Below are 27,236 nucleotides of genomic sequence, written 5' to 3' on the forward strand. Positions count from 1 at the left end.
TTCATCTGTACCCGCTACCCCGCGGGTCGTGCACCAGTCTGGCAATGGGATGCGCTGCGGTCCGTCACTGTCGTGGTGGATGTCTTAGGGCCAGTGTTCTGTAATGTCGTCTTGAATTGCATCGTGAGAAAAGTGCTTAGAGTTGAAGCTGGTGCTGGGTGACAGTGCATCTGGGTAAGGCAAATGAGAGGCAGTGAGGTGATCTCAGAATGGCATTGATGTGATTAACTTGAGGTCAGGGGTTCACACTAGAGTCCCAGGCTTGGCTTTTTCCTGCCCATACCACTGGACATCTGCTAATTCTGGATAGAGGGGAGAATCCAGGAAACAGCTATCGTTGTAGCTCCTGCAGAAGAAAGGAAACTTCATTAGGACAATGAGAGCTCCTGGGAAGTTCAGCCATGGGCATAAAACATCATATTATGGGTGGGGAGAAATGCAGGATATTCACATTTGCACTCTGCAGGTACCCCTAGAGCTGACATTTGGGGTGGCCTCAGCATGCAGGGCCCTGCCTTGACCCAGTCTGCTCTTGCCCAGCAGTCCCATTCCCCCCAGCAACCTGCCTGGTGCGAGGAGGCAGGAAAAGCCAAGCTCTGGCAGCCTCTCCAGGGTTTTGAGTGATGCCTGAATGGCAACAAGCAGAGCTGTTGTGTTTTCAGCCTGCTGCTGGCCAGTGGCAGGGGCTTCGTGAAGGGGATGCGCTACATGAGAGCAGAGCGGCTGCATGGAGGGTGAGAGCTTGTGGCCAATCCCACCACCCATGGTGCCACACCTGCCTCCGCTTTCTCTGTATGTGGCCTGCAGCAGTGCTCTGCGTTGCGTAAAGGGCTCTGTCTTGCTTTCCTGCCCGGTAGTAAGCTGGGGTAAAGAGATTTTCAGCAGGGTGCTCTCCAGGGAGCAAGTCTGCAGAGCAGCCGTCCTGGCCATAGACTACTAGCACCTACTGGCAACATGGAAGGAAGAGGGTGGTGGTGCTTTCCTGTAGCACTTCTCTGGGCAGAGGCTTGTGCATCAGCTGGCAATCCCAGAGCTACGTGGCTTTTCAGGGATGAGCTAGGATGCAACTAGTGAGAGGGTGCCAGGTCCAATGTGGAAAGGACCATGTTTTGTTGTAGGTAGCCTAGTCCTCATCTTGGGGCACCTCTCTTGACATGCGAATGCTTCTTTTGCTGTATGGCTTTTTGTTTGCTTGCACAGAGCAGATGAGACAGTTTATGGGAATTTGCTTTGCTATTTATCTTAAAGCTCCAATCTGGGTTGGCTCCTGGCTTGGTTTGCGGAGCTTCTTGCCAGAGGAAAATACTGAGGTCAAAATGTTGATATTTTGAAAAGTGACTGCTATATCTGCATAGTAATATTCAGAATTGATGTCTCTCCCTCACACTTCCATTTTAACCATCTTCCAAACTAGAGGTTGTTTTGAGGCTAAAAGTGGGAGATGGATTTTCTGTCTGTTTACTGTGGGGTTCTCACTCTTTCCTCAGCTCCCTCCCCGCTTTGCAGGACTGATCTCACATCTGACACAGCCCAGCAGTTCCTGCTTCCTCAGTCCTGTTTTCCACCTGGTTTCCCTGAGACCAGTGTCTGGGAGGAACCTGAGCAAGGGCATCACCGTCTGCATGTTACTGAGCCTTTTGTCTCCCAGCTCTGTGCTGGAGTACGGAGGTTTATGAGTTATCTCTAGAAATCTGGGTTTGAAATACTTGACAGATGCCAGCTGTGAATGGTTGTAGATTCAAATGAGAGTGTCAGACATGATGGCAGTTTAATTAAAATAGAAATACTCCGAGGGTTTTTTTGTTCCCGCCACCCTTCCCCCTCTGTCTTCCCACAGGAACGAGGCCAGGATTGCTTCTCGTTCCATGAAACCTCACTGCTGCTGCTGCTAACAGCCTCTGCTTCACAGCTCTGCGCTGCGGTAGGGAAGGAAGAGAAAGGGGTGCTTGGTGCCATGGCTGGAGCACTGCCGGGAGCTCAGTCCAGGTCCCCATTTACCCGGGTTCGTCTCCCCGCCACACCACTCCCAGACTCTCCCCACAGCACTTTGCCCATGCTGCTTTGAAATGTCCCCAGCCACAAATCTGTCGCTACTGCCTGCTCTCTGTGCCTGTTCAACCTCTGCACGAATGCAGAGTGGGCTGGCCCAAAGTCCTCTTTCGCAGGGGAAAGCGCCACAGCCGCAAACTTGCTGAAAAGGCACAGAGTGGGCTTTGAGATGCTTTCAAGTTGTTCTTCCAAGAGCTGAAGGAAGCCTTGTTACCAAACAAACAGGCACACAATTAAAAGGGTTGCTCCTCTGGGACAGCGGGATGCCCGTCATTCGCACTGTGTTCATGGACTATAAGGCAGAAGGATGAAAGAACAAAACATTCCCTTACTATACCTCTATTCATCAGTACTTTGGTGGGTTGGAGACTGAGACTCATCCATAGTGGGTGAGTTGTCTGTTGCTTCTCTGAACAAAGGAGAGCAAAAAAGGAGGAAAGAGGAGAGAGGAAATGTTAAAGAAAAGAAGTGACACAGACATTGTTACGAGCTTATTAATCCAGTGGGGAAACAAGTTGATGAATCATCTTTAGAAAAAGTTAGTGACACAAAAACATGTTGGGGAGAACTATCAATCTTTTGAGTCATGCTGGGAGGGCACAGGCTGATCCTGCAGTAGCGGAGTTTGTGTTGTGCATCTAATGGCAAACTTTATCTGCTCCTGCTGTATTCATATCACCTTGGGTGTTATGCTAAGGCATGAAATAAGTGCTGATTTGTCTCCAGTTCTTTTTGCACTGGTTGTTGGTGCAGGGCCTAAGCTATAAATCTAGATAACTTCACTTTCACCAGCTCAGAATTTGGCTTGATGCATTTTTGCTATGAGAGATGGGATGCAGGAGTTTTCATGAATGGAAAAATAAGAAAAGTTGGAATTTTCCAAATAGATTTCTCATTTTCCAAATGGATTTCAACTGGTTGCTCACCAGTTTTACTTCTGATCATCATGCAGATATTTAGAGGAATTAGGATTGGACTGGAGACTGAGACTAAGATTTGAGTCTAGACTCAAACCCTTAATAATGGAAATTTCAGTGCCATTTTGCCTATCTTGCGATCCCTTGACTTTTTGTGAAATGAGACCAGGAAAATTCTCCTGTTCTAAAGCTGGAAGCACGTACAAAGACCATGTGAGGCTGGATGTCAAATGTGTGAATTTAAAATCCAAGGTAGGCCTAAGGGGGTTGTGGTTATGGTTCTTCTCATCTCCATTTTAAAGTGCAGTCATGAGCAGTGCTGGAGTAAAACTAGAGGTCAAACTTGGTCATAGGTGACCAAAAGAAATTAAAGAGCATGAGATTTTCCAGTGGCTGCACAGTGAAATGTCTGCAAAGTTACCAGTCCCAATTCACAACTCAGGGGATCATATCTGTTTTCCTACTCTAGGGCCTACGGTATTTTGAGGACTGTAGTCTGAGACTTTCTAGCTGATCTCACCAAACTCAATTTAGATGCAAAAATCTGGGATGTGTGGAGTTAGACGGGATCTGGAAATGATCTTTATTTCATGTGGCAGACAGAATTACAGGAGATTGCTAGAGAATACCCTTGGGAGCTTGCAAAAGGCTTTTTGTTTACTCCTGGAACTCCCTGCCTCACAAGGAGGTGCCAAGGAACCCAATACTATATTTACATGAGTAATGGCTACCTGCATGTAATGACTCACTCACGCTTTGGCGAAGCATGTTAAGTTAGTGGTAGCTGAAAAAAGATGCACTTACTTAATAGTCATTAAGACACATTGCTAGGGAAAACCTAGCAGAAAAATGTGGTTGCTGCACACACAAATATGGTAGGCACCTAACCTTGCCTTTTCAACAAAAATCTCCTTGGTCTGGACAGCCAGCCTGACGGTTTATAAAAAAAGATGAGCTATTTTGACATATGGAAAATTGGAGGAAGGAGACTGTCCAAGCAGGAGGAACCTGCAAGGCTTCTTTCCCTGTAGATATGCTTGGAGCAGAGCTGCTGGGTGCAGATGGCACTGCCATGTCTTGGTCAGCCTAGAGCTCCACCGCTACAAGATCATGGGTGGGAGGCTGGAAATGGTGTAGGCTATTGAGCACCTGGAAAATGTTCTCTATACCTGTGCTCTCCCTTTGCTTGCATGTGGGGAGGTTTTTCTCACCGGCACTGAGTGAGGTGAATTCTCTAACACGATCCAACTGACACTCACCCAGTCTGCCATGCAAGAATGTGGTGGGGACTGCCTGGTGGCGTGGCTGCTAGTTCACTCGATGGTGTTGAACTCCTCTGGCTGTGAGGTAAGGCAGCTGAAAAACAACCAAAGGGTGGAGAAAAATAACCAGTGAGGTGAGGGTGCAAGGGTCAGTGTAGTTCAGAAACATCTGCTGGTCAGACCAGCAGAAACATGTCCTGCTGTGAGTTAACACAGTCTGGGAGTCAGACCTCATCCTGTTCCTGGATGGCTGTGCCCAAACGTGGCATGGGAGCAGCCAGCCTGCTGCTGACACTGCTGCATGTCACAGGCCAGATCCATCCTCAGCTCTGCAGGAATGCTTCGTTTCAGCCTGGCCTCCAACTGAATATACCCTGGACTCTCCGAGCCCTGCCTGGGAAACACTGCACCTCTCCCATCGTGAAAGCTAATGGGTTTTGCTGCTGTCTGGACTGGCAGGGGCTGGCTGCACATCTCCACGGGACCTGAACTGGAGGAGCTCAGCTTATCAGGCTCAGCCTCCTGCTTCCCTGGGTGGTGGGAGATGCTCTGTGTCCCTAGGAGCCAGAGATGGCACTGGTGAGAGTCTGGACACGTACACTGCTTCAGATGCAGAGGAGGAAGACAGCTCTGAAGATTCCAAAAGCTGAAACTACCTTTCACTGTGCATCTGTAATAAACTAAAGCTGGGTTTTGCTGACCCTACTACTATGGGACCAGAGGAAGGCTTATCTCACTTCAATAAAGTTAGAAGCAAGCTGAACTAAAATGTACCATTGGCAGTGGTTCTTGGGGGGAGTTTCCCCAGTGAGGATCTAGCTAAGAAATCCACCTGACTGAGCTTTCCTCCTCCTCAAGTCCATACAGAGTTGACCCTCTGAATTTAATATATGCCTACAAGTATGATCCTCTTTGAAGGACAGTGTGAAGTCCAACAGACCTATTTAGCTAATCAGCTAAAATGATATATGTTTCCACCCAGCATCCCCTCCTGTGCTGTTAAATTTTTTAGCTGCTGCCAAATGACACTGGAAGAGAAAAACAAATTTTAATCTGCTCCTTGGAGCCGACAGCCCCCAAGCTCACTATCCTCCCACAGCTGTAATTGAGAGCTCACTCTGAACGCAAAACCAATCTACACTGCCAACCGGTCATGACAAGCTGTGACTACTGAGCACACTTGCCACTGTGCTGCCCAGATATCCCATTTAAAGACCCAGCTGGGTGGGGGAACAGACTGATTGACAGCAGTTTTTACGTGCTCTCCCCCTGACTGCACCATTTTCCTTTCTAGATTACCTAACTGAACTGGTATAGTTTCTAAAGCTAAGCAAGGCAAAGCTTTCCAGTGTTCAAGTATTTTCTGTTGCTGGGTGGAACAGAAATGACCGTTAATCAAAGGGGGAAGACAGATTTTCATATGGAGACACAGAACAGTTTCACCAGCTACTTGATTGTGTCTTGGTCCACATCTGGGCCCACTACGAGCGTTGGCATCACACATAAATCAGCCTCTTCTTGGGCAGCTGTTGGTGGCCCACGAGGAGTCTGGTGTCAAATTGCCTCTCGGACTCCACGCTGGAGTCAGCAGCGAGTACAGAGCCCCGCTGGTGTCAGCATGGTGGTCACTGTGGACCTGGCACCATGCTGGGATGTCAGAAGGCCAACAGCCAGCATGGGTGGACGATGCACTGGTCTGCTCAGGCAGGCCGCGAGGGCCTGCAGCAAGGGAGGCTGGAGCAACAGTGTCTCCCAGGCCAAGCCTGGGAGCAAACTGATTAACCAGCAAGCCTGTCCATGCGGGGCTGGATTCAGGTTTTTAGCAAGTCCTTGATCTATCCAAACTGGCTTGTCCAGCGGTGACTGATGGCCAGTAAATATTTAACCTTGGACTGTTTCATAATACATAGTGGCCTCCTCAGTTTAATGAATTTGACTGTTTTCTTACCATTTAATATTAACAGCACAGAGAATTGCAAAGCTCTGTACATGACAGAGAGGCATAATACTGCACAAACTTAAGTGCTGTGAATTTCAGGCTATTATCAGCACAGCTACTGCAGCGGCATGGGAAAACCAAGTCTTAGCAGTGCACAAAGATGTCATCACTCAAACATTTTCGCAGGGGGTGGAGGGACTGGCATGCTCCCCACTTAACCTTTCTCATGCTTTTGTTGTTTCACTGAGGACATGCATTCTTCTTTTCTGTGCTGAGCCCCGTTTGCTTCATTGCTCCCCTCGCTGTTATTACTAACAGCGACACCCCGCCCTGCCCCCCTCGCTCCCTCCCCTCCCCCAGTGGTTTCTCCAAGTTCAGCTCCTAGTACCATCACCCAAAACCCAACTGCCCTCTGAGGAAAGACCTGGCAACAACGGGGCTTTGGTCCCTCCCTGTCTTTTGAGCCCATCACAGCGAAGTGATGATTTCCATGGAAAAAAATTCTCACCCAATGAGTGTCTCAGACAAGGCTTGCCCCCAGTGTTACGCCTACAGGCTTGGTGAGCAGGATGTGATGGCCAGATAACGTGCTACAGTCTGGCATTGCTCTCCAGCCGGGGTGTAACACCTGGCACGAATCCGGGCTGCATGAAGCCCCTGTCCCTCCGGCCCCTTTGCCCGGGACTGTCTCTCACCTGACGTTGCTTTACACATCTGAGGCATTCTCGTGACCCGGCTGTGTGCCACAAAGGTGCTTTGTGAAGATGTGCTGTACTGGGAGCTGCTGTCTGAGGAAGTAGAGCTCGTGTGTGAGAGGCGGCTGTGCTCCTTGTGGGAGGCTGTGGACCGCTGGTACCACAGCCGCAGCTCATCCGACACGGCAGTCCTACCCGAGCCTTTCTCGTGGCCCTCCCTGCCCAGAGATGGAGTCCTTATGATTTGGGAGCGGGAGGGGGTGAGCCTGACAGAGTCCACTTCATCCCCGTGCCAGTTCTCCTTAAACATCCCCCCCGCTGTGTAGGAGTTGGAGGTTTTGAATTGTGCTTTCACGCTGTAGTGTCCCTCCTGGTCATTCTCCAGGCTCCGCACCACCACGGGTGTGGAGCTGCCCTCGATGTACAGGGGATACTCTTTGATCCTGTACTGGGAGGAGGGTTGGCTCTGGCTGTGCAGGTAGACGCGGTGGTGCCCCGTCCCATTCCTCGCAGCCAGGTTGGGCATGCTCCCTGAATTGGAAGAGACCAGATTGCCCGCTGATTTGTGCCTTTGCCTCTGCCGCTCTCTGGCTTTCGACGGGGAGTCCTCTGCCAGGGTGGAGTAGTTGGGGTTCATCTGAGCAGGGTAGTAGTGCTCAGAGCTGGAATGGCTGGTGCAGGAAGAGCAGTCGTCCATGGGGTCAGAGCCGTTACTGCTACGAGTCCTTGGGGTGTAGAAATCAGGGCTCCCTGTCTCATTTTCTGAGCCGAGGAGCTTGCCTTGTGACTCCAAACTGGAGCTCCGGTGTCTAAAGTGCTGAGCTAAGCTGTGCAGTCTGGTTGGGCTGATGTCTACGGACCTGCAGGTACCAGGAAAAAAATCCAGGCTGGTTAGTCAACAGGACGAAGCACTTCCCATCCCCGTCTGCACACATGGCCAGCTTCACAGGCAAGGGAAGCTGAGGGCACTGAAAACTTGGACCCCTCCAGCACTGAGTGGGGCTACTGGCTGCAAAGCAACCTGCTTCCCCACTGCAGGGTTTGGGGCGATTAGGTCCTACTCCTGTTCCTCTCCAGTCTCCTTGGTGGTGGTATTCAGTTTGCAGCACCATGTGGGACATAAACCCTTGCCCAGCCTGACTCCTCTGTGGCTTGCCACCCTGGGAAAGACCCAGTCTGAAGGGCAAAACCTGGGGACCTCAAGCCCCTTTCTTTGCTGGTGCGGCCCTGTGGCAGAGCTGTTTGAATCAGCACCATTGCCGTGCGATCAGGTTCACCTCATTCCAGCTCTGCAAATCCTTAGCCTCAAAGGTGGTGGGATTCCCTTGCAAGTGGCCCATGAATGCCCTGCACAGGTACAATCCAGCTGGTGTGAGACAGACAGACAGACTGCCCATAGTTAGCCCAGAATGCAGTGATTTCTCCACTGGCCTTTGAAAAAGTCACCTCTGTCAAGCAGCTAGGTTTTACCAGGGTCCAGCTGTAGGTAGCACATGTAGGACTGTCAGTGGGTGACAGCCCTTCAGGCAACCGCCCCGAATCACAAGTTTACAAGGCTCGATTCACAGCCAAGTCTGGGTGGTCTCTGTTCATGTCAGCTGTTGGGAGAGCTTCAGCCGTCCGTTCAAGGAGCAGGAACACCCCGCGACAAGTCACACACCCACATGACAGACGGCCAAGGCCAGGACACGCAGCTCATGAATGAGCCACAGACTGAGCAATGGTTGTTTCAAACACTCAAATGGCCCCTACCTGGTCAAGGCCACTTCTCAAGCTCTGTGCCAGGCTCATTTCTCATGCAGCTTGGCTCCAGTGTTAACAAACATTGCACTCTTGAAAGGCACTCTCAGCCAAAAACTGGTAACAAACTTAACCCAGGGCCTTAATGCCTTGTATTGTCTCTGCCCGAGTCTGATGTGTTGGCGTGACTCTTGATTTATGCTGAGCTAAACCATGTTAGCACTACCACTTAGGGCAGGATACCTAACAGCACGCAGCTTTGGCTCAGCTCTGCTTCCCACAGTGTCCATGGAGTTTGCCACAAGACCAAAATAGCCATGAAGCTGAACAGTTTGTAGAAATCCTACTGAAAATCAGGAGTCAGATCGAGCCACGCACATCAAAACACCTCCCTTACACACTTCAGCTCTTTTCTCTGTCAACCCTGGGCTTATTCCACTGCCACCTGGATCCTTGGGTGTATTGCTTTATACAGGCTCTCTCTCCATGTAAGATCACACATGTGCAAACATTTTATCTATGAGAGAGAATTAACACTATGCAACATTTTGTATCGGACAGGAAACAACATGTTATCTCCTGCTGGATCCACGGAGGAATTTACTGCAGAATTTAACAGTAGCACCACATCCCTTTTAAAAGTGGCATGGGGTTTGTAGCACCTATAAACAGTCCCTGGGATGAAAGGTCCCAGCGGAAGAAAAGCTTGATTACTTTGAGAAGGAGATGAAGGGCAGGATCACATTATCTGAAGTGATTTCAGGATCTCAGTTCAGGAGAGATTCTCTACTGGGAACAGTACTTGAGCCTCTGATGTGAATAGGACTGGTTTGCATCCTTTCCTGAACTGGGAATTAATTCATATCCTGGGGGAAGGATAAAGCAAAAAGTACGTATTTCAGGGTAAACAAGGTGAGACTGGAGCCGGGAAGACTTACCGTGTGGAGTGGACGTAGTGCGGACTGCGTACCCGTAGATCCGGCGTTGACGGCATGCTGGACTGGGAGTTCCAGTGGGGAAGGCTCCGGATGGGGCTGTTCTGCAGCGAGCTGCTCCCTCCCGCCTCGGCACAGCTCCCAGTGCTGGGGAACCGCTTGTGACTGCTGCAGAGTAAACACCCTTCTTCAGTTCCTGAGCAGGAATTTGGGGAAGGGGCTCCCACGTCTCTCTCCAGATCTCAGGTATGTGCCTGTGATCTCATGGGGGTGAGCGGGAGTTGGGTCAGCTGCTGCTCTGAGCTGCATCCCAGAGCTTGTGCTTCTGCAGTAGCCAGAGGTCAAGGCCAAGCCCTGTCAGATGATCCAGCATCCTTCCTTTCTAAATGTTTTTTAAAATAACATTGAGATACTAAGCAGCAGTCATGTGGCTGCAGCCTATTTTTATGACATGCCTATTGGCCAAATCACCTAGAAGTCTCCTTTTGGTAAGGGATGGCTTTGTAAATTTTGAAAGGGCTCACACCTATCCCTCCTGAAAGCAGAGGATATCTCTGTGATGGAGCTTCAAGATAGCTGGCTCACCTGGAATGACTGTGTGAGGAGCGTTTCTTGACCTTCTCATAGGGTTCATCCAAGGATGACTCACTCCACATCTTGGGTTTGATGGGGGACTTGTCATAGTCATTGCGGTGGTAATGCATTTGGCGGAGGCCTTCCAGTGACTGCGGAGGAGGAGGCCTGTTGTGCAAGGGTGGTCGGGGAGGCAGTCCTTTGTGTGGGGACTGGAGAGGGGATATTGTGCTCGTGACCTGAGAATCCTCTGTGAAGAGAAGAAGGGAGAGAGGTGATGGCCGTGTGACATCTCCAATGGCAACACAGCCCTGGGGGACACCATCACACCTTCAGAGGCTCCTTCCTTACCCTGCTTCCCCTGGTTGCGTTCAGGAGCAACCTGAAGACCCAATTTTCACAAGTGTGCTGGCTGACATTCCCATTTTGGGAGGGAATGGCCAGCAAGAGTGTGTGATGTATTAAAATAATTGAAATCTTAAGAGAAAATAAGGGGGCATTCTGGGCCTGCCTTTTGAAAGAATTCAGAGCAGTAACCATGGCAATACTCACTTCTCCAGGCCTGATGTTTGACTACAAGGTGGAGTGAGGTGAAACCAAGCGTTTTTGGTACTGGGGTGTTTGGGTGGATTATTACACAGAACAGTTCCTCCATTTAAGTGTCAATCATCAGTTCACACATCCCTCCCTGTTTCCTTCCTGCCCTCTAGAACATAGAGCATCCAACATACCATCTTCAAGAACAAGGGCATCCGAGAGGGAGCTGTCTTCACTGGCAATGTTTCCTTCTGAAGGGAAGAAAATATAAAGATGGTCAGATGGTCCCAAGAATCACAGTGACTGAGTGCTGAATGGCACTGTGACCTTTGTCCGCTGAGTCTTAGCCTTAAGCAGTCACCCACGTCTACCTCCTCACATAGCTGAGAGGCAAGAAGATTCCTATAAACAACTGACTCAGCCCACTCTCAGTCTCGGAGGGGAAAGCTGCAGGCCAGGTCTCTCACTAGCAGGCTGCCTTTCAAGGAGCTGCTAACTCTTTTCAATTAATGGGGATTAAGACTGAGTCACAACGGAGAGCTAAGATCCCCAGAGGATGCAAAATGGCATGGTGCCATTAGCGAGATTTGTATCTCGGGCCTTAAGGACTCTGGGTTTGATCTCTGCCTTCTTAAAATGATCATCCTGTTGCTAACTAAAGGCCCACACTAGGTACCAGTTTTGTGTAACTCAGGGAAACACTTTCTGAGCATCCTCCATAGCAGCAGGAGAAGCTCTCACGTCCTTGGCATGCACACGTCTGAGCTGCCTCCCCCACCCCGTGTCCTCATGGCTGTCTGTTATCCCTGACTGCGGTGCAGCTTGGTACCCAGGTCACAAATACAGCAGCTCTAATCTCAGTTCCTGCTACAAAGGCACAGAGAAAAGCTCTGCACGTCAAAGGGAAAGGGCAAAATCAGCAAGGGGGAAAGAACCACAGCAGAAAGTTAATGGATTTCATGAAAAACCAATCAACAACCCAGTAAACCATAAAGTGCTCGGAGAATTACATTTAAAAAAAAAGAAAAAGAAAAAAAGCATTTGAACACAGCAATGACACTGCTACCACTTTGATTTTACAGATGCCTTTCAGCTAGAGAGCTCACCCCAATCTGCTAACATTAATTACATTTGTACAGCACCACTCCGGAGGAGACGTTAACAGACTGATTTTATAGGTGAACAAAGGAGTCACAGTCTGCTTTCCTGACATGCTTATAATCTACAGCGTGACACTGCTTCTTGTGCTGTGAACCAGCACGTCCCTAATGCACGGCACGCAGCCCAGACACCCATCTGACAGCATGCTGGTACGGAAGAGGACAGCCCGACTGCCAACACCCGTGGAGTCCTCCAAACAGGAGAGGGAAGAGGAGGCAGGGGAAATCTGTGCCTCAAGCCACGAGTTCAAGGCAAGACTTTTGCTCCCTGCCCTCCACAGACCATTCAGCAATGCTGTGGGCGCTGAGCCCCACTTACCCTCTATGATCAGGGAGGCTCTCTGGGTTGGCTTCTTTCCAGATTTGATGCGATACTCATTGATGGCGTTTTCGATCTCCTGCAGTTTCTTCAGTGCATTCAGGTAGGATGTCTTCCTCTGTTTCTTCAGCTTTTTGCTGACATTCGGGTCGCTCGCCAGGCGCCGGGCAGCCTCTGTGATCTGGGACTGAATGGCAAACTCCCTCTCCAGGCGCTCCAGCTCTGCCTCCTGGGGAAAGGCAAGTGGATTTTGGCTACCACCAAACTCTTCCAGCCCAGCTATGCAGAAGCTCCCCCTGAACCTGGCCAGCGACCTCCAACCAAGGCTCTCCATCAGCAAAGCATCCACAATCACGATGCTCCCCCCATCTCAGGGCTTCCCTGAGCATACCCATCTCACCTTCATCTGCTCACACGAGTGTCTGGGAGCACAGCTGCTGGAAGGGATGACCCATAGAAGGTGGACATGTGTGCTCAAGCCCTAACCCTGCTGTGCTGTTTGACTTTTCACGCAGTTCAATATGGCCTAGTTCAACAGTGCTCTGCTGCTGACACATTCATCCTTTTACACCCATCTTATGGGTAACATCTGCCTCCCACCCACTCCTTCTCCCTGTTTCCTATCTCCATATTTGAGCCTCATTTGATATCAGTGCTATGTATTGATGCAAAGCTACAGCTTTAACCTTCTTGACAGGTTTGCTTGGCACCCACCAAACTCTTTGGGGTAAAAAAGCGAAAGATGGACTAATTAATTCCTCCCTGGTGTATGGCCATCAAAATCCAGGGGAGTATACACTGACGTAATTATGGGTTGCTGCAGCTGATTGCACCAGAAAATTGTCTCCTCGAGTTACAAGCCAGGAGGGCGACTTCAGAGCGAGCAGTGTGTAACAGCAAGCTTTCTGCATGCCAAAAAGGACTAGTGTCTCCAACATTAGCCCCTGCAGGGTCTCAGCTGAGTTTTTAAATGCAACCAGGTGTACCCTGGAAGCTACCTACTGATTTTTAGTTATCCTCCAAAGTCAAGGGATTTAGGCCAATTTATGCCAATGCAGAAGCTGATACAGAGCTTCCTGGTCTGCACCAGGACCCCAAGCTGTGAGGGACTTGCTAATCTGCAACAGATCTGGCTACCTTCCCCAGCTCCATAGAGGTTTTGGTGTTAGTCTGCTAGAAAGGGGAACACAGTACATCATTGCAAATTAGGGAAAAAATGATGAGCTTTTTTACTTTTAGTGAATGGTGGGAGTTCAGATCGCAAGCACTGACAACCATATATTCATGGAGATCCCCCTTACGCAAATTCAAATCCTTTCTCTTCATTTAGCAGCGGCGTATGCTGCAAGAGCTGATGCTGTGGGAATTAATCAGACTGAAGCCGTTCTCTGAAGTTTTTGTTCTGGGCTTCTGGATTAAAAAAAATTCCTTTGCTGTCAGTGGTGAGTCAGCATTGCCTTAAATCTATAATCATCATTTCCCTCACTTCACTGAAGACTGAACCCACCCCCCATCTCTTTAACAGATCCCTTTTTGCTTTGAATAGTTTATAAGCTCTATCAGCGCCAAACTTACTAGAAGTGAATTTGACACTACGGAGTTTTAAGGACTGGAACCTGGTTCACCGCCTTCTGGCAAAATCCTTCACAGAGTCAGGAATTATGGACCAGCTACAGGTGATTACCGAAAAATACAATAGGACCCTTCCCTGCAAGTCTTGCTCTGACAAAGCTCTTACTAAAGGTATGGAGAGTTTGATGTGAGCTGTCATTTCAGACCTTCACAGATTCAGTTCTAAATTGTTCAGTATATCTTAGAAAAAACATACTCATTTTCCTTCTGGCCATAATTGTCTATTTTCTTCCAGTGAAGCCACTATAAATAAAGCCTCAAAAAATGAGGGCTATCATCTGCCTTCAGATGGAAGTGCCTTGCTTCATGTCCTTGCCACAGTTGGTAGCATCAGTCCTGGATTTACGTGACTGAGGGAGTATTTCACCTTTTGTTTTAAACTTAGTTTCTTGTGTTTGCACTTCCTGAAAAGTGCATGAAAATCATCGCTGGCCTCTCTAAATGCTCTCAGACTGGCAGCCAAATAAACACAGCTCAACATCATTCTTCGAGAACAGAAATTTATGGTTTTCAACACAGTCTTAAAGTTTGACAGATTAAAAGGGAGGCAGAGAAAAGCTGAGTCAGCGTGTTTGGATTGCTGATGCCAAAAGGCAGAGTGCCTGCAATGGGGAGGAGCTGCTTTACCTTCATGCTCTCCCCACCTAACACTCACCCACTAGCCCCAAAAGCTGCCTTGTAGCAGTAAGATCTGGGAAGCTGGAGATCAGGTTATAACTGAGCAGCCAACAGACTGCAGGGGTTTTAGGAGTAACTCAGCTAAGCTGTGCTTCCCTTTGAAAAGCTTAATTAAATGTGCTAGTTCATGAATATTTGACTTTGGTGGAATTCCTCTCCCAGGCTCCATTGAGAACAAAACTAAAGAGCTCCAGCTGCTTATTTTTTCAGCAGAAGGAAAATGCCAACAAAACGACAAACAGTTTCCCTGGCTGAACAGAGCCTTAAACCACACAGTCACACCAGCTTCAATCTCTCCTCTTACAAAAATAAAAAGAAAACTCAAGACTGGAGTATACACAAGTGTCTTGAGACAAATGCGTCTCTGCAGACAATAGCTTTTCTGTGAATCCGGTCCCGCCTTACAGCTGCTGCAGGCCTGTTTTCACAGCCACGGTTCAGGGCACTGACCCAGCACATTGTGGGAGCAAGGGAAGAGAACAAACACTCCCTGGCAAACTTAGAAAAACATAATTCCAGCTCCCCATAGGTAGGGACGAAGGCTCTTTTGTTTAAAGACTGGGGAGCAAAATGCTTTCATCTTGCTATTGCAGGGCTAAGATGGATAATTGTGATGCTTTTCTCCCTGTTAGGGGAGATCTGAATTCGGATTGCTACTGAAGCGAAAAGCAAGTGGCTGTTTGCAGTAACAACACAGGGCAGCAGCAGGGCTCAGATGGCTCAAGGGGCTCTTGATGTGCTCCCTACTCACACAAGTCACTCCACTTGGTCACCAGAGCGCTTGGACTGTCATGGTCCAGTTGGTCACCCAGGCTATTTCTGGGCAAAGCCAGGGCTGAACTTTGAGTGCTTAACCTTTACTCCGAGTCTGAACTAAGGGCACCAACTATCTTGCTGCTTCCCTGTTCTGATAGATATTAAAAAAAAGGGTACCGTGACCAACAACAGTCATTTAAAGCAAAAATGACTGTAAAACTGATGGTTCCTATGTGATGCATGCTGGATGGACATCTTAAGAGACCTGAGGTGGGGACACGGGGCTGGAAGGGAAGGGCACAGCCTCACCTCTCCCTTAGGCAGGATTTTCTGTTCATCCAGTTTAAAGGCAGTTCCTATTCTTCTCCTTACAATAGGTGGCTCCTCCCCAGGATCTAAAGGGTATTCTCGTGGCAGCTTTCCTGTGAGCTCCTGTAAGCAGAAAATGCTGTTAGTGATCTGGGAAATCCTGCAGCAGAGCAAAGCACAACACCGCTCTTGAACTGTGACCGTAAAATGACAGGCATTCATTAACAACATATCCAGTCAGTTAGCTGATAAACATACAGGAGAGCACCCAGCCCTGCAAACTCGTTCCAGGACCTGACATTGAGGGTGGGGAACTTTTCTTTAACCTGTGCATGAATACGGATTTTTGTGGCCTGCCCAGGGTAGGTCTGTAGGTGGTGCCCATCCCTAGAGCGTTGGGGCCTGAGGCTGAACAGACTGCAGCACACATGCTTTCATCTCTGCTGCAGGGTGAGCAGGAAAGAAGAGCTTCTATCTGCTGAGCTGCTTCTGAGAGGGGAGTGAGCAGACGCAAGAACCTTCATGCAGGATGCAGGTCTGCTGAGTCAGAAAGCCCCACTGGCAACAGCCGTGCAGGTTATGACCGGCACAGAAAAACATTCCCACCTGATTCATGATGTGTCTGAGAGGAATGCAGTGAAAATGGTCACTAAAAGCAGTGCCTGGTACCTCATTACCTGTCTGATAACACTTAATGTATCAGAGCCCCTTCCAAACCCCAGTGATGTCATGGGCAGCTTTGGAGCAATATTAGATGATGCTTTGTCAGACTGATGGAGTTATTTGCAAAGATTTGTTCAAAATCTGAAACAAACCCCACAGAACTGAGGAATATCTGGAACACAGGAAGCAGTGAGCGCCAATACTGATGTTAATGCTGTGGGTTTTTTCCCCTGGACTACACAATACAGCCACACATATCTGAACTGAAGGCATTCAAATGCCTACAGAAAAAGGCAGGAGCCTCACTACCAGCACAGCCCGACTCCTTGTACTCAAAAGTCTCCCCGTGAAGGACAAAAGGCTTTTGTGTTCCTTAGCATCAGCCTTGAGAGGATCCAGCTGGCAGAGTAACCTAAATCATCTGAATCCCAAAGAACAGCAGCTGACCTTAATGCCAGTGCGCAGCTCAGGCCCCTGCCTGCCCTGGCCTCTCCCCCGCTCCCTAATGGGGTTTTTCTTTCTACTCTTTTCAGGTCACTAGGAAACAAGGACCTGGCCTTTTCAAATCTTTCCTTTATGCAATTCCCAGCAAAATGGGTTTGCGGCACAGCTTTGTGCCGACGCGCACAACTCCCTTTTGCGAGAGGCACTGTTGCAATGTCTCATGAGTCCCATTCTGCATTGCCCCTCCAGCCCTGTGGGGTTATTTCAGCTCTTCTTCTGTAACGTGTTCCTTCTAGTGAGATGTGGCTCTTAGCACTGCATCAAGACACAGATTCCTGTGTCCTTTCGTGAGGGAAACAAGGATATTTTCTTTATAACCCCTAACTTAATATGAAGCAGGGCAGTGGGGAAAGAGTTAGTATCTTCTGTAAAATGCCCAAGATTGGAGCAGAACAAAATGTGGGCTACCATTCTGCCTCCATAAGCTGGAAAGTATTCACAGGCATGGTCCTGAAATGTAATCTAAATAGGTAACTGGAGTAGCGATGGCCCGAAGTAACCTGATGCCACTGTTATGAATGGCTCTGGCCATGATTATTTGATTATGCCCCCACTTTTAACCCTTTTTTATCTCCTGGTTTGCCACCTTCTCCCTCTGTTTTGGCCATTCCCATGCCAAAGCAGAAAGGACGAAGGGCAGCCTGAGAGGAAATACTTTCAACTGCAGGCTGCTGATGGATGAGCCGTAGGGTTGCAAGATGGGGTCAGATTCCAAGTGTCCATCAAGTGCCTCTCTCGGGTCATCTACAGAAAGCACAAACACTTTCTACCAGCTCTTCAGGTATTGACAGATGTGCTCTGGCCAGCCTTGCTGCAGCACATTAAGGAAATAGCGCTCCTTACCACTGGCTCCATGCCCCAGTGGGAGCTTTTGCCTGCATCCCGGTTGCTTGCACTGCAGACGGGGCTGGGGTTAAAGCAAAGGCACTGAGCTGTAAGCTCCTGCAGCTGTGGCACAGGCACATCTTCCCCTGCATGCACTGCTGCTGCAATGCATTAGCCCTCAGCAGTCAGGCAGTGTTAGCTTAGGGTGGTAAATTCCTCCAGGGCAATTAGAGCCCTCCAGACGTTGTCCACCAGCCCCCAAAGAGTGTATGACTGCTTCCTGCAGATGATCTTAGCTCTGTACTCGATGGACTTACAAGACTGGATCTGGTCCTGCAACCTTTATCAGCACAAGTTGTTCACTGAAGTCAACCAAGACTTCCCAGGTAGGAAAGGATTGCTCATGTGGAGTAAAGGACGGCAACTGGGGCAGCAGAGGGTTCTGCTGACGTTCTTTGTAGAGAGTATTTTCCACAATTTATTCTTGTTGGCATTAAAACTATATAGCCTAATTGAAACAAAGTGCAATGAGAGCTGAATCAGTGACCTATTTCCCCCATTTTTGTCAAAGGCAGGATACACATCAAATATTAAGCAGTAAGTGGAAGATCTCGGTGCCACTGTCTGCAGCCAGCTTCCTGTTGTGTTACACACCATGATTTGTTGTTAAATTCAGATTTTCAGGCCTGGTAAACAAAGGAGGATTGCTGAATGACCCAAGTGTATGCTGCTGCTAATCTCCACACACATCTGCAGTACTGTTGTGACTTCCCCAAACATTAAATTGATCTCTAAACTGGCCTCCTATGTACTGGCAGGTGAGTAGGAAGGTTATGGGATGAATTCCTGAGCTGTCCTGCATGTCCTGGGATGACCACAGTGGTTCTGCTTTGCAAGGTCTGCCACCACACTGCCATTCCTCTCCAGCAGTGCCAGAGCTTATTGGATGAAGGGAGTCTACATGGAGCAGATGAGACCTCGTGTGCTGTACGTAAGAATGTGCTGGGAGAAGAAAAGCGTGTAATATCAGGCCTGCTCCAAGAAGAAAGTATATCATCAGCCTGGGTCTTTTTTTGCTGATGAAGTCAAAACCATGTGAGAATTGATTACCAGTACATAGGATAGCCTTCCTATGCCATTTAGGTAGCTGCACCTTCCCACCAAAGTCAATAACAAACCTGGCTGAATGCATCTTAAACACAATTTCAAACAGCAGGCATGGGTGCTGAGCACCCTCCTAGCCCCAAGCCAACTGGGTACTCAGCTGACATGGGGTCCCCTTCTCTGGGGGGGTCATGTCCTGTGACATTGCAATCTGGAGTTGAAACAGCTGGACTTTCCTGAGGCCTTTGTGCAATGGGCTTTGCAAGAGGTAACTACGGAAGGAATCTCTTCTCCTGCCTCCACACCACCTCCAAACAACGAGCATGCTATAACAATGCAAGCAACAAAGGGGTACAGGTTATAAAATGTCCATTGCCTACCGCTTCTCGGAGACACAGTTTCTTTAGCTCTTCCAAGCGCTGGCGCAGTGTCTCTTCCAAAGCTTCTTGCCTGGATTTCAGTGCAGCCAGCATGTCTTTCTTGGCAGACTGAGAACTATCTGACTCTTGGGAACCTATCAATAAACAATGATTTCACTAGGCCAGCTGACAGCAGAATACACATCTGGAGTGCTTGTAATTTTACCAAAGCCTAGACGCAGTCCTTCCAAAAAGAAATCAAACTATGACATGAAGCAGGTGTTACCCAGTTACGTTTGTTTACAGCAAATTCTTAATATTTATGCTAACAGACAGAGATTGGACAGTGGGGTACAAAAAGACATTTGTGATCATTATCCAGAAAAATAAAAGCAACAAAATTATTCATGTAAAGACCCTAGAAAAAAAAGATATATCGTTCCCATGAAAGTTCCCAATGGCAAATAACGGTACAGTTTACGAAGCCCTGGAGATACATTTTTGGGAAATTAAGCCTAGGATAAACCATTTGACAATACAGCCTACTTCGTAAGAACTGCAATTAGTAGCCAACATTTAATTCAATTCACTTACAGGGCCTGTTTTATGAAAAAATGTAATGGAACAAAATTTCCTACCAAGCTTCCTGCAAAACACATCAAAACAACAATAACCCATAGGTCCTTCTGGAACAGTAGCTGTTTCTTGTGAAGACGTGGATCAAGATATTTAAACTGGATGTCCAAATGGCTTGACTTTTCAAGTGGCAATTACCCAGCAACTTCTACTGAAGTTAAGTCCATGCATTAAGTCAGACTCTGCTGCTCAGGTGTCATGACAGCATTTGTAACTTCAGCTCCTTAGGGGAACTTATTGATGGTGTTCCTTATTTTATTTTGGTTTGGGATGGTGCATCAATTGCTATCCAAGATCTAGCATCTCAAAGAAGGGGCGACATTGGTTGCATCCATTTTTGGGTCCCCAACTTGAGCAGCTCATTTTTCAGGATGTGCTTAGCATTCACCCTCTTTAGTGCACCTCTGGGCTCAGGGATGAGTTTGTAGTGAAGTCACTACTTCCCTCCAAACTCCTTGTTTGCATAAGCTGAGTGCATCCTTTCATCACAGAATAAGAACACGAAGGTTATGGCCGTACTGTGAGACGAAAAGCAAGCTCAGGAAGGGATAAATGCCATCTCTACATGCTTTTCACTCATATTACTAACTATGGTTCAGCTACAGCTGTAGTTCAAAGCATCCACCTTAGGTTTACAGAAAGCTGAGTTCTGGTATCTGTGGTGGATTCAGCAGGAGCATCCCATGCCTGTCCACAGATGACACTGACACCTACAGCTCCACACACTCTAAACCTCTGCCCCACACACAGCTCTGGAGCTAAGCCTAAGTCTGCATCTGATCCCTTTTTATTTTAATAAACTCCCCTGTGGGTCTTGAGCCGGGCTAAACGGACAGGGCTGCTGTGGCTAAGGGATTGCTGTTGCCTCAACAGAAGTGGCTAGGTTATCTAAGCATTTGAGATGTCTTCCATGGGGTGGCAGATATGATCCAGGACCCTGTGAGACCCACACTCTGTTGGATTGGCAGTGGGATACTCTAACCCACCTAAAATGGCACCAGACACCTACATTTAGACAGCTGGATTGTGCCCAGTGCTTTGTAGGGACTTCTTGTGGGATACTGTAGGTTTATGCCTGCAGAAAAGCCTTTGACTTGGCAATGCTTTGAAGGAGGTTCCTCCTAGTCCTCAGTGGTTCCAGCACCCACTGTCCCAGGGTGACCCTGCCCCTCCAGAGCAATGACACAGAGAAAGCATATATACCTGCAGGAATCAGATACAACACGATGCTACATGGACTTTTCTGTGCACCTGTAGGATGGGAGTGAGAGGGGGCTTCTAGATATATTTGCAGCTTGGCCTCCAAGCATACAGTGAAGACACTCAGTCCAAGGAGGTTGAAAACACTGCTGCCACTTCACAGAGCTCTGGAAGGAACCTGGGAACAACTCTCTGTTTTGGCAGCAAAACAGTGAAATTTGTGCTTTCAGCTTCATCTTTCATTGCTACTATTCCAGCAGACCGTTAAAGCTAAACTGAAAGATGACTGAAGCAATCCCTGCCATGAAACAGTTCTGCATTGGCCCAGGGGGAGCAGGGAATCTCACAAATCTTTTCCACCACTACTTTCTGCAGTTTTCATACAGGAAGACAGCTGGCACTTATTCTGTGAATCACCACCCCCCTTTGTTACATGTTTTATTGGGCTGTCCTGGAGTGGGGGAGGTGGAAAAAGGGCTCTCTAGAGGTCAGCCAGGTTGAGCATCATCTGATAAAGGAGGACAACCTCATAGTAAGATGTTTGTTTAGTTGCTCTAGTCGTCGTCATTTTGGGTTTGCCCTCATAGACCAACAGAACTCAATTCTGCGAACACATCAGTGCTGCAGGAACTTGACAGGATCTTCTAGAGGAGCCTTGTGTTTGCACTGGCAGGGGAAGCCCTCTCCAGCATTTAGTAATTCTTAATAGTAACCCTGGTGAGCAGTTACTAGCGAAAACTGAACTGCTGAATTTCTTCACTGAATTGCCAACAAACTGCTGAGTCCAGGTAAAAAGTTGCTCATGATTCCAGCAGATGTTTCAACCCTTTATTTTTTTCTTTTAGGACAACTTTAAAGACCTACGTTTTCCTTTCAACTGCTCTTCCCCTTTCCTTCCCCTCTCTGCTCCCTACCTCCACACCAGCCTCAGATTTATTTTTAAAAGCTATTCGTTTTTGCACTGCAGATTGCCACAGCAGCTACATAGATGCTGAAATATTTAAAAGCATATGAATAGCCTAAACACTGGCCAGACGCCTGAGCTGATTCGAGGTGTGCTAACAAGAAGAAAACGAATGGCTTCTGGGTGAGTTGGTATGGACCCAAATCAAGCACAGTCAGTTCATGGCGTTTGCTCCAGCTGTGCTCACCCTGCATGAGAACCACGCTGGTCTCAACCCTGATGCAGTTGGTGGCAGTGTCCACTGAGTGCACATTTTGCCATCTTTTTCACCCCTCCCAGAAAGCAAAGGAACTGGGGGAGATCTGGAAGTGCACTGTCACATTCTCAGTTAAGCAATGGGATTACTGCTGAAACCAGAGTCAACCACTCCTTGGCACTAATGAACCAGTTCAAATTAACCTTTTCCAAGTGTGTCTTTGTATCACAAACTCCTCTAGCGTAGTGAGGGTACAAAGGCCAGGGGACAGGGCACTCACTTCATGGCTTAGAATCATAGAATCATTTAGGTTGGAAAAGACCTTTAAGATCATCAAGTCCAACTGTAAACCTAACCCTGCTAAGTCCACCACTAAACCATGTCCCTAAGTGCCTCATCCACACGTCTTTTAAATACCTCCAGGGATGGTGACTCAACCACCTCCCCAGGCAGCCTGTTCCAGTGTCTGACAACCTTTTCAGTGAACAAGTTTTTCCTAATAGCCAATCTAAACTTCCCCTGGCGCAACTTGTGGCCATTTCCTCTTGTCCTGTCCTTGTGATGCTGACTTTTTATAGCTTGACCATACCTGACTTGGATGATCCCTTGGGCATACCGCAGGACTTATGTCTTCAGACCTTCCTGAAACTTCTCCTTCAGAAACTGTTCTGTTCTAGCTAGTTTTTTTTTTTTTTTTTTTTAATTTAAAAGCTGAACTATTTTGGGGTGTATTACTATATTTGGGGTGTATTACTAGATTTTTATCTGTTGGATTCACCTGCTTGCTCTCACAGGTGAAAAACAGATGGAAACTTGATCAGTCAAGAGAATCACACCCGTGTGAGATGCTTGTAAAGCAGCAGAGAACAGTACCTTGTGTTGCTGGGGTGCCTACAGCTGCCATTAGAGGCTCTTTATTTATAAATATGTATTAATCCAGCTGCGAGCAAGGCTATGACCACAGACCCACTTCTAAACCCAGTGGCAATTGACCCAAAAATGTCAGAACAAATCAAAAGGCCATAAAACCAACCAAAGAAATAATCAAAGAAAGACCAGCACAAACCAAACCAATCAAACAGACACTACCTTAAATCAGCCTTATTAAATATGATGCTTACTGAGTCACGGCTGTCCAGTGCCTTCCAAAGGGGATCATCAACAGAGAAAAATCAGTCCTGAAAGACCAGTCCTAACACGAGAGACTCCTACTGTGACAGAAATGGTTGACTGGGAAGCTTTCTTAGGTATTTTATCTCCTACAATTAGGGCTAATTCCTAATGCAGTAAACCAGAGAAATGTTGCTGAAATATGTAATTTCCCTGTACAGCTTTTGACCCTTTCTGTGAAAATTATTATACAGCCTCCTTCCCATTTGCTGTGCAAAGATTTACCAAACTCTGCATTTTAACACACACTTCTGCAGCACGATTTCATGTGACTAGAAGAAAAAGGGTGGTGAAAACACACCGGGTAGCAAGCACAGGGCCATCTCTTAGGTGGGCACTGGGAACCTGCTGCATTGGGGCCTGTTTTTATAGCTGATGCTGCTGGTTTAATTTCAAAGCCAAGGCAACCATACATGCCCCTTCCTCCTTAGCATACAGGATGGGATGCAGGTCTTGGTGACCTGAACATCCACTTAATACCCTATTAGTTTGTGGATACACTACTCATCTTCTGATACTCACTTGGCTTCTCTGGGCAATTTCTCCATCCACTGACATTCAGGAGAACATGAGCTGTGAAATGTGGGGAGAACATGGTCCTCCCTGACCAACTCACTCCTCCAGCAGAATTCACGGCTGAGCTTCTTCACCAGGGCTAACAGGCTGGTTTCTGATTGCTCCAATACCAGTGATGTCAGGACAGCCTTGGTGATGTTGAGGGGGACATGAAGCAAGTGAGTCACACCCACAAAGGATCTGACCAAGGTGATGTGCTGTACTTGTGCAGATCTGCAGGGGCTGCTGGCTACCAGGTGTCGGCTCCAAGACAAGCTTTGTTTTAAAGCCTGTCAAAGAGACGAGACCAGCAATGTGAGCCACCATTTTGAAGACGAAAGCCTTACCAGTGACTCACTGTTTGTTCCCATTTCCTCCACCTATTTTAGTGGAGTGGAGTCAGCTTGGAAAAAGGATAAATGAGAAAGATGAAAATAAGCAGGGAGGATAGATGGGATGCTGAAGAGCAGAGGGAGCCAAGGCTTGGTGCCAGCATCTGTGAAGGGAAAGGAGATGCAACAAGGTGGCTGAGCAGCGGTGAGGCAAGAGTATTCCAGACATCTCTTCTCTTTCTCATTTTGTGAGTCTCCTGCTCCAGGAAAAACACAACTAAATATGGCAAACCCTTCATGTTACATCCGGCTGCTGGCTCTAGCTCATTGGCATTTGATTGAGGTCCCCGTGGAAGGCTGTCCCCCAAGCAGGGAGGGGAGGTCCCCCCACACTTGCTCCGTGCCAGAGCCTGGGCTGACTCATCGCGCCAGGATGTCAGCGCACAACAGCCAGCAACCTCAGACAGCCGCTATCTCTTGTCTCTGCCAGACAAATAGGATATCCTCTGTGGCGTGCGGGAGCCCAGCTGGAGCTGTTCTGCACAGGATGCGCTCAGACATCCTGTGGGCGACTCGTCTTTGCGAGGCCCCGTGCTTGCGGGCCGTGCCGGAGGCCGTGCGGGTGCTGTTTATCCGCTCCGACACCCGCCGGGGAGGTCCAGCTGGGAGACGGCCCTGCCAGATGGAGCGGCGGGGGCTGGAGAACCGGCTGGCTGGACTCTGTCATGGCATTTTCAAACGTAAACTGGCCCCTGCACAGGAAACCTCCACCGCTGAAGAAGGAACGGGGCTCAGGGGGCCGGAGGTTCCTTGAACACGTCTGCAGAGCTAAAGCAGAGGTGCTCCTCTGTGGTATCTCCTCCGCCCACTGAGATGAAGAAGGCGGTCTGGGGTTCAGTGCAACAATAACCCAGCAATAACAGGACTCCTCACTAGCTAGGAGCCCTGCAGAGCTCTTAGGGCACAGACTGAAGAAAAAATCCACCTTAGACCTAACCTGATTTCACTCTGATATCTGCTGGCTTTGATTAGGGTTCATGCCAGTGTGAAAGCAGAGCTTTTATTCCAGGGCAAATCTTGCCCCAGATGTCCAGAGATGGCCCAGAGATCCTGAGCAGAAGTTCCTTGAGCTAAATCCCAGCAGCCCACTGTTTTGGAGGCCCCCCTTCACAGCCAAAATGAGGACAAAAATTAAAGAGCGAGCTTGTCAGAAACAGACTTGGGAGCATCAGGTATCAAACTTACAACTCTGCAGTGGATGCAGACTGAGATCAAGGGCCTGGGAAACACAGAGGAACTTCGGCTTTGGCCCTGAATTGCTGCAACCATGTGGAAGTCACTGCCCCAGTATAAGACTCCATCTCCCTCCTGCTGTCTTGAGACTGTAAGTAAGTGATGTGGGGCAGCGACTGCCTCACACTGCACAGCAGGATCTTGACCAGACAGTGTGACAGCTGGAAGCAACAACAAATATTTCCTTGCAGTCTTGCTGCAAATCCAAGGGAGACATGCCAGCTTCGGCATGCTCCTCGTGGCACTGATAGCCCCTTCAGTGAGGAGGAGTGAGATGGAGAGAAGAAATGGCTACAAGTAATTTCCAGGAAAAAAGGACTGAGAACAGTAGGGAAGTGGGGGCAAACAGAGATTCAGTCCTGCCCTTGTGATTTTGAGTCACTCAGGGTATTTATAGCCTGGAAATCTACTGTGGCCACTTAATCATTTGCACTTATTCTCTCCAGTGTGCAGGCTGTACTGTGATAACCCATCATTGTTGTGATTGTGTGCCGATAATCTTCGGCACAATGGGAGGAAACACAAAGGCTGGGATGGAGCTGGTGACTGTGCCCAGTGGGACAGGCAGCGAATGCCTCCTCCCATCCAGTGGGACAGGGGTGGGTCACCTCTGCCAGCCAGGCTCGAGGGGCTCTTGGAGCAGAGGGGTCTGGGTGACTGTGTAAAAGCAATCCAGGGTCTCCAGTTCCCTGTTATCTGTCCTCCTCTGCCAGACATCTTCTCTCTATACTTCCCTGTAGCTGCTTGTAGCTACTGGAAGGCACGCAGCAGCAGCAAACCCCTTAACATTTTGGGGCAAGTCCTGTCCTCACAGCTGGTAGGACCTAAAGGCATCTCTGAATGCATACGAACCTGGAGGGAGCCATGCTCACCTGGCCCACCAGCACCACCTCGACTGAAACAGAGGTTCACACAGTCCTACGTAGGCATCCAGGTAGACCAACCCAACTACCCGGGCCTGAAGAAATGACTCACCTGGTCAATGAACTTTGCACGGGTCTAGTCACTAGTGCAATTCTGCTGAGTCTGCAAACCCTATGCTCAACCAAAAGGGATTTGAGCAGCAAGCAAAAAACATACAGAAATAAAAGCATGGGTAGCTCCCAGTTTGATATTTCCATCCACATAACCCTGATAGGTGCTGGCCCTACAGAAGCTTTTCCAGGCCTGATTTTCTGCTGGCTTTTACCTGGCTACTGCTCTCCCAGTGTGAGAACAGAAGCAGACCGCCATGTTTTTTTCCAGGAAGGCGAAAAGTCACCGTATTAACATGAAAACAGGATTACTACCAAGTAGCTCTCACAAACTTGGGAATGGTGCCCAGGAGGCTGAGATCTTGCAAAGACCTTAAGAACTTCCTTGGGGTACTTAACTTTATTTACTTTCCAGCAGGAGAGCTGGAAAAAATGCCAAAAAACCAAAGAGCTCCAACAAGCTGACACCAGTCTGGGAGCTGCTCAGCTACTGCAACTCTCTTAGTGATGGGAGGCACAGACAGTGGATTGTATACTTCATCAGGAGGACCTAAGGAGCAGAAAGGCATCTCTGTTTGCAGGCAAGGCAAGGAATTGCACAGCAGTCTGCTCTGGAACTCTGTAAGCATTGCACATTTAACCCCTTGCTGGACATTTTCCAGGCAGGAGACAGTGGCTTTTAAGAGACATGAAGGATACGGTGATGTAAAACTGATCTACTAAACCAGTGTAGGTTCAGTTTTAAAGCACCTGTGTTCTCAGATGGACCCTTCCCTTGTCAAGTATGAGAAAGTTATTCTCTATTATGTATCTCAAAACAATGGATTTTAGCAACTTGACGTGACACTTAACTGAGGGAGTTTAATTGATGGAACTGTTAATTATAGTAATATCAGCAACTTAGCCCTCCTGAAGAGCTTCTTACCTGAGCAGCTTCAAGCTCTTCGCAAACTATCATTT

The 27,236-nt window shown here is 48.3% G+C and overlaps 1 protein-coding gene across 3 annotated transcripts in view; it reads right to left on the reverse strand.

The window, feature by feature from the left end:
- Positions 1-313: 313 nt before the first annotated feature.
- The window catches only part of FRMD4A (FERM domain containing 4A), a 212,682-nt gene continuing 185,759 nt past the window's right edge, over positions 314-27,236 (reverse strand). For 2 of the 3 annotated variants that reach the window (XM_059816143.1, XM_059816141.1), the window contains exons 15-23: positions 18,978-19,111; positions 15,502-15,624; positions 12,127-12,355; positions 10,842-10,898; positions 10,123-10,360; positions 9,541-9,705; positions 6,863-7,722; positions 4,226-4,322; positions 2,308-2,458 (exon numbers count right to left, since the gene is read on the reverse strand). In XM_059816143.1, the coding sequence (XP_059672126.1) occupies positions 2,389-2,458; positions 4,226-4,322; positions 6,863-7,722; positions 9,541-9,705; positions 10,123-10,360; positions 10,842-10,898; positions 12,127-12,355; positions 15,502-15,624; positions 18,978-19,111 (1,973 nt within the window). In that variant the 3' untranslated portion in view covers positions 2,308-2,388. Of the gene's footprint in view, positions 347-2,307; positions 2,459-4,225; positions 4,323-6,862; positions 7,723-9,540; positions 9,706-10,122; positions 10,361-10,841; positions 10,899-12,126; positions 12,356-15,501; positions 15,625-18,977; positions 19,112-27,236 lie in introns of those variants that run through there. The other variant, XM_059816142.1, reaches the window with a different exon arrangement.

The sequence above is a fragment of the Gavia stellata genome, chromosome 4, assembly GCF_030936135.1.
Source record: "Gavia stellata isolate bGavSte3 chromosome 4, bGavSte3.hap2, whole genome shotgun sequence".
Taxonomy (NCBI): Eukaryota; Metazoa; Chordata; class Aves; order Gaviiformes; family Gaviidae; genus Gavia; species Gavia stellata.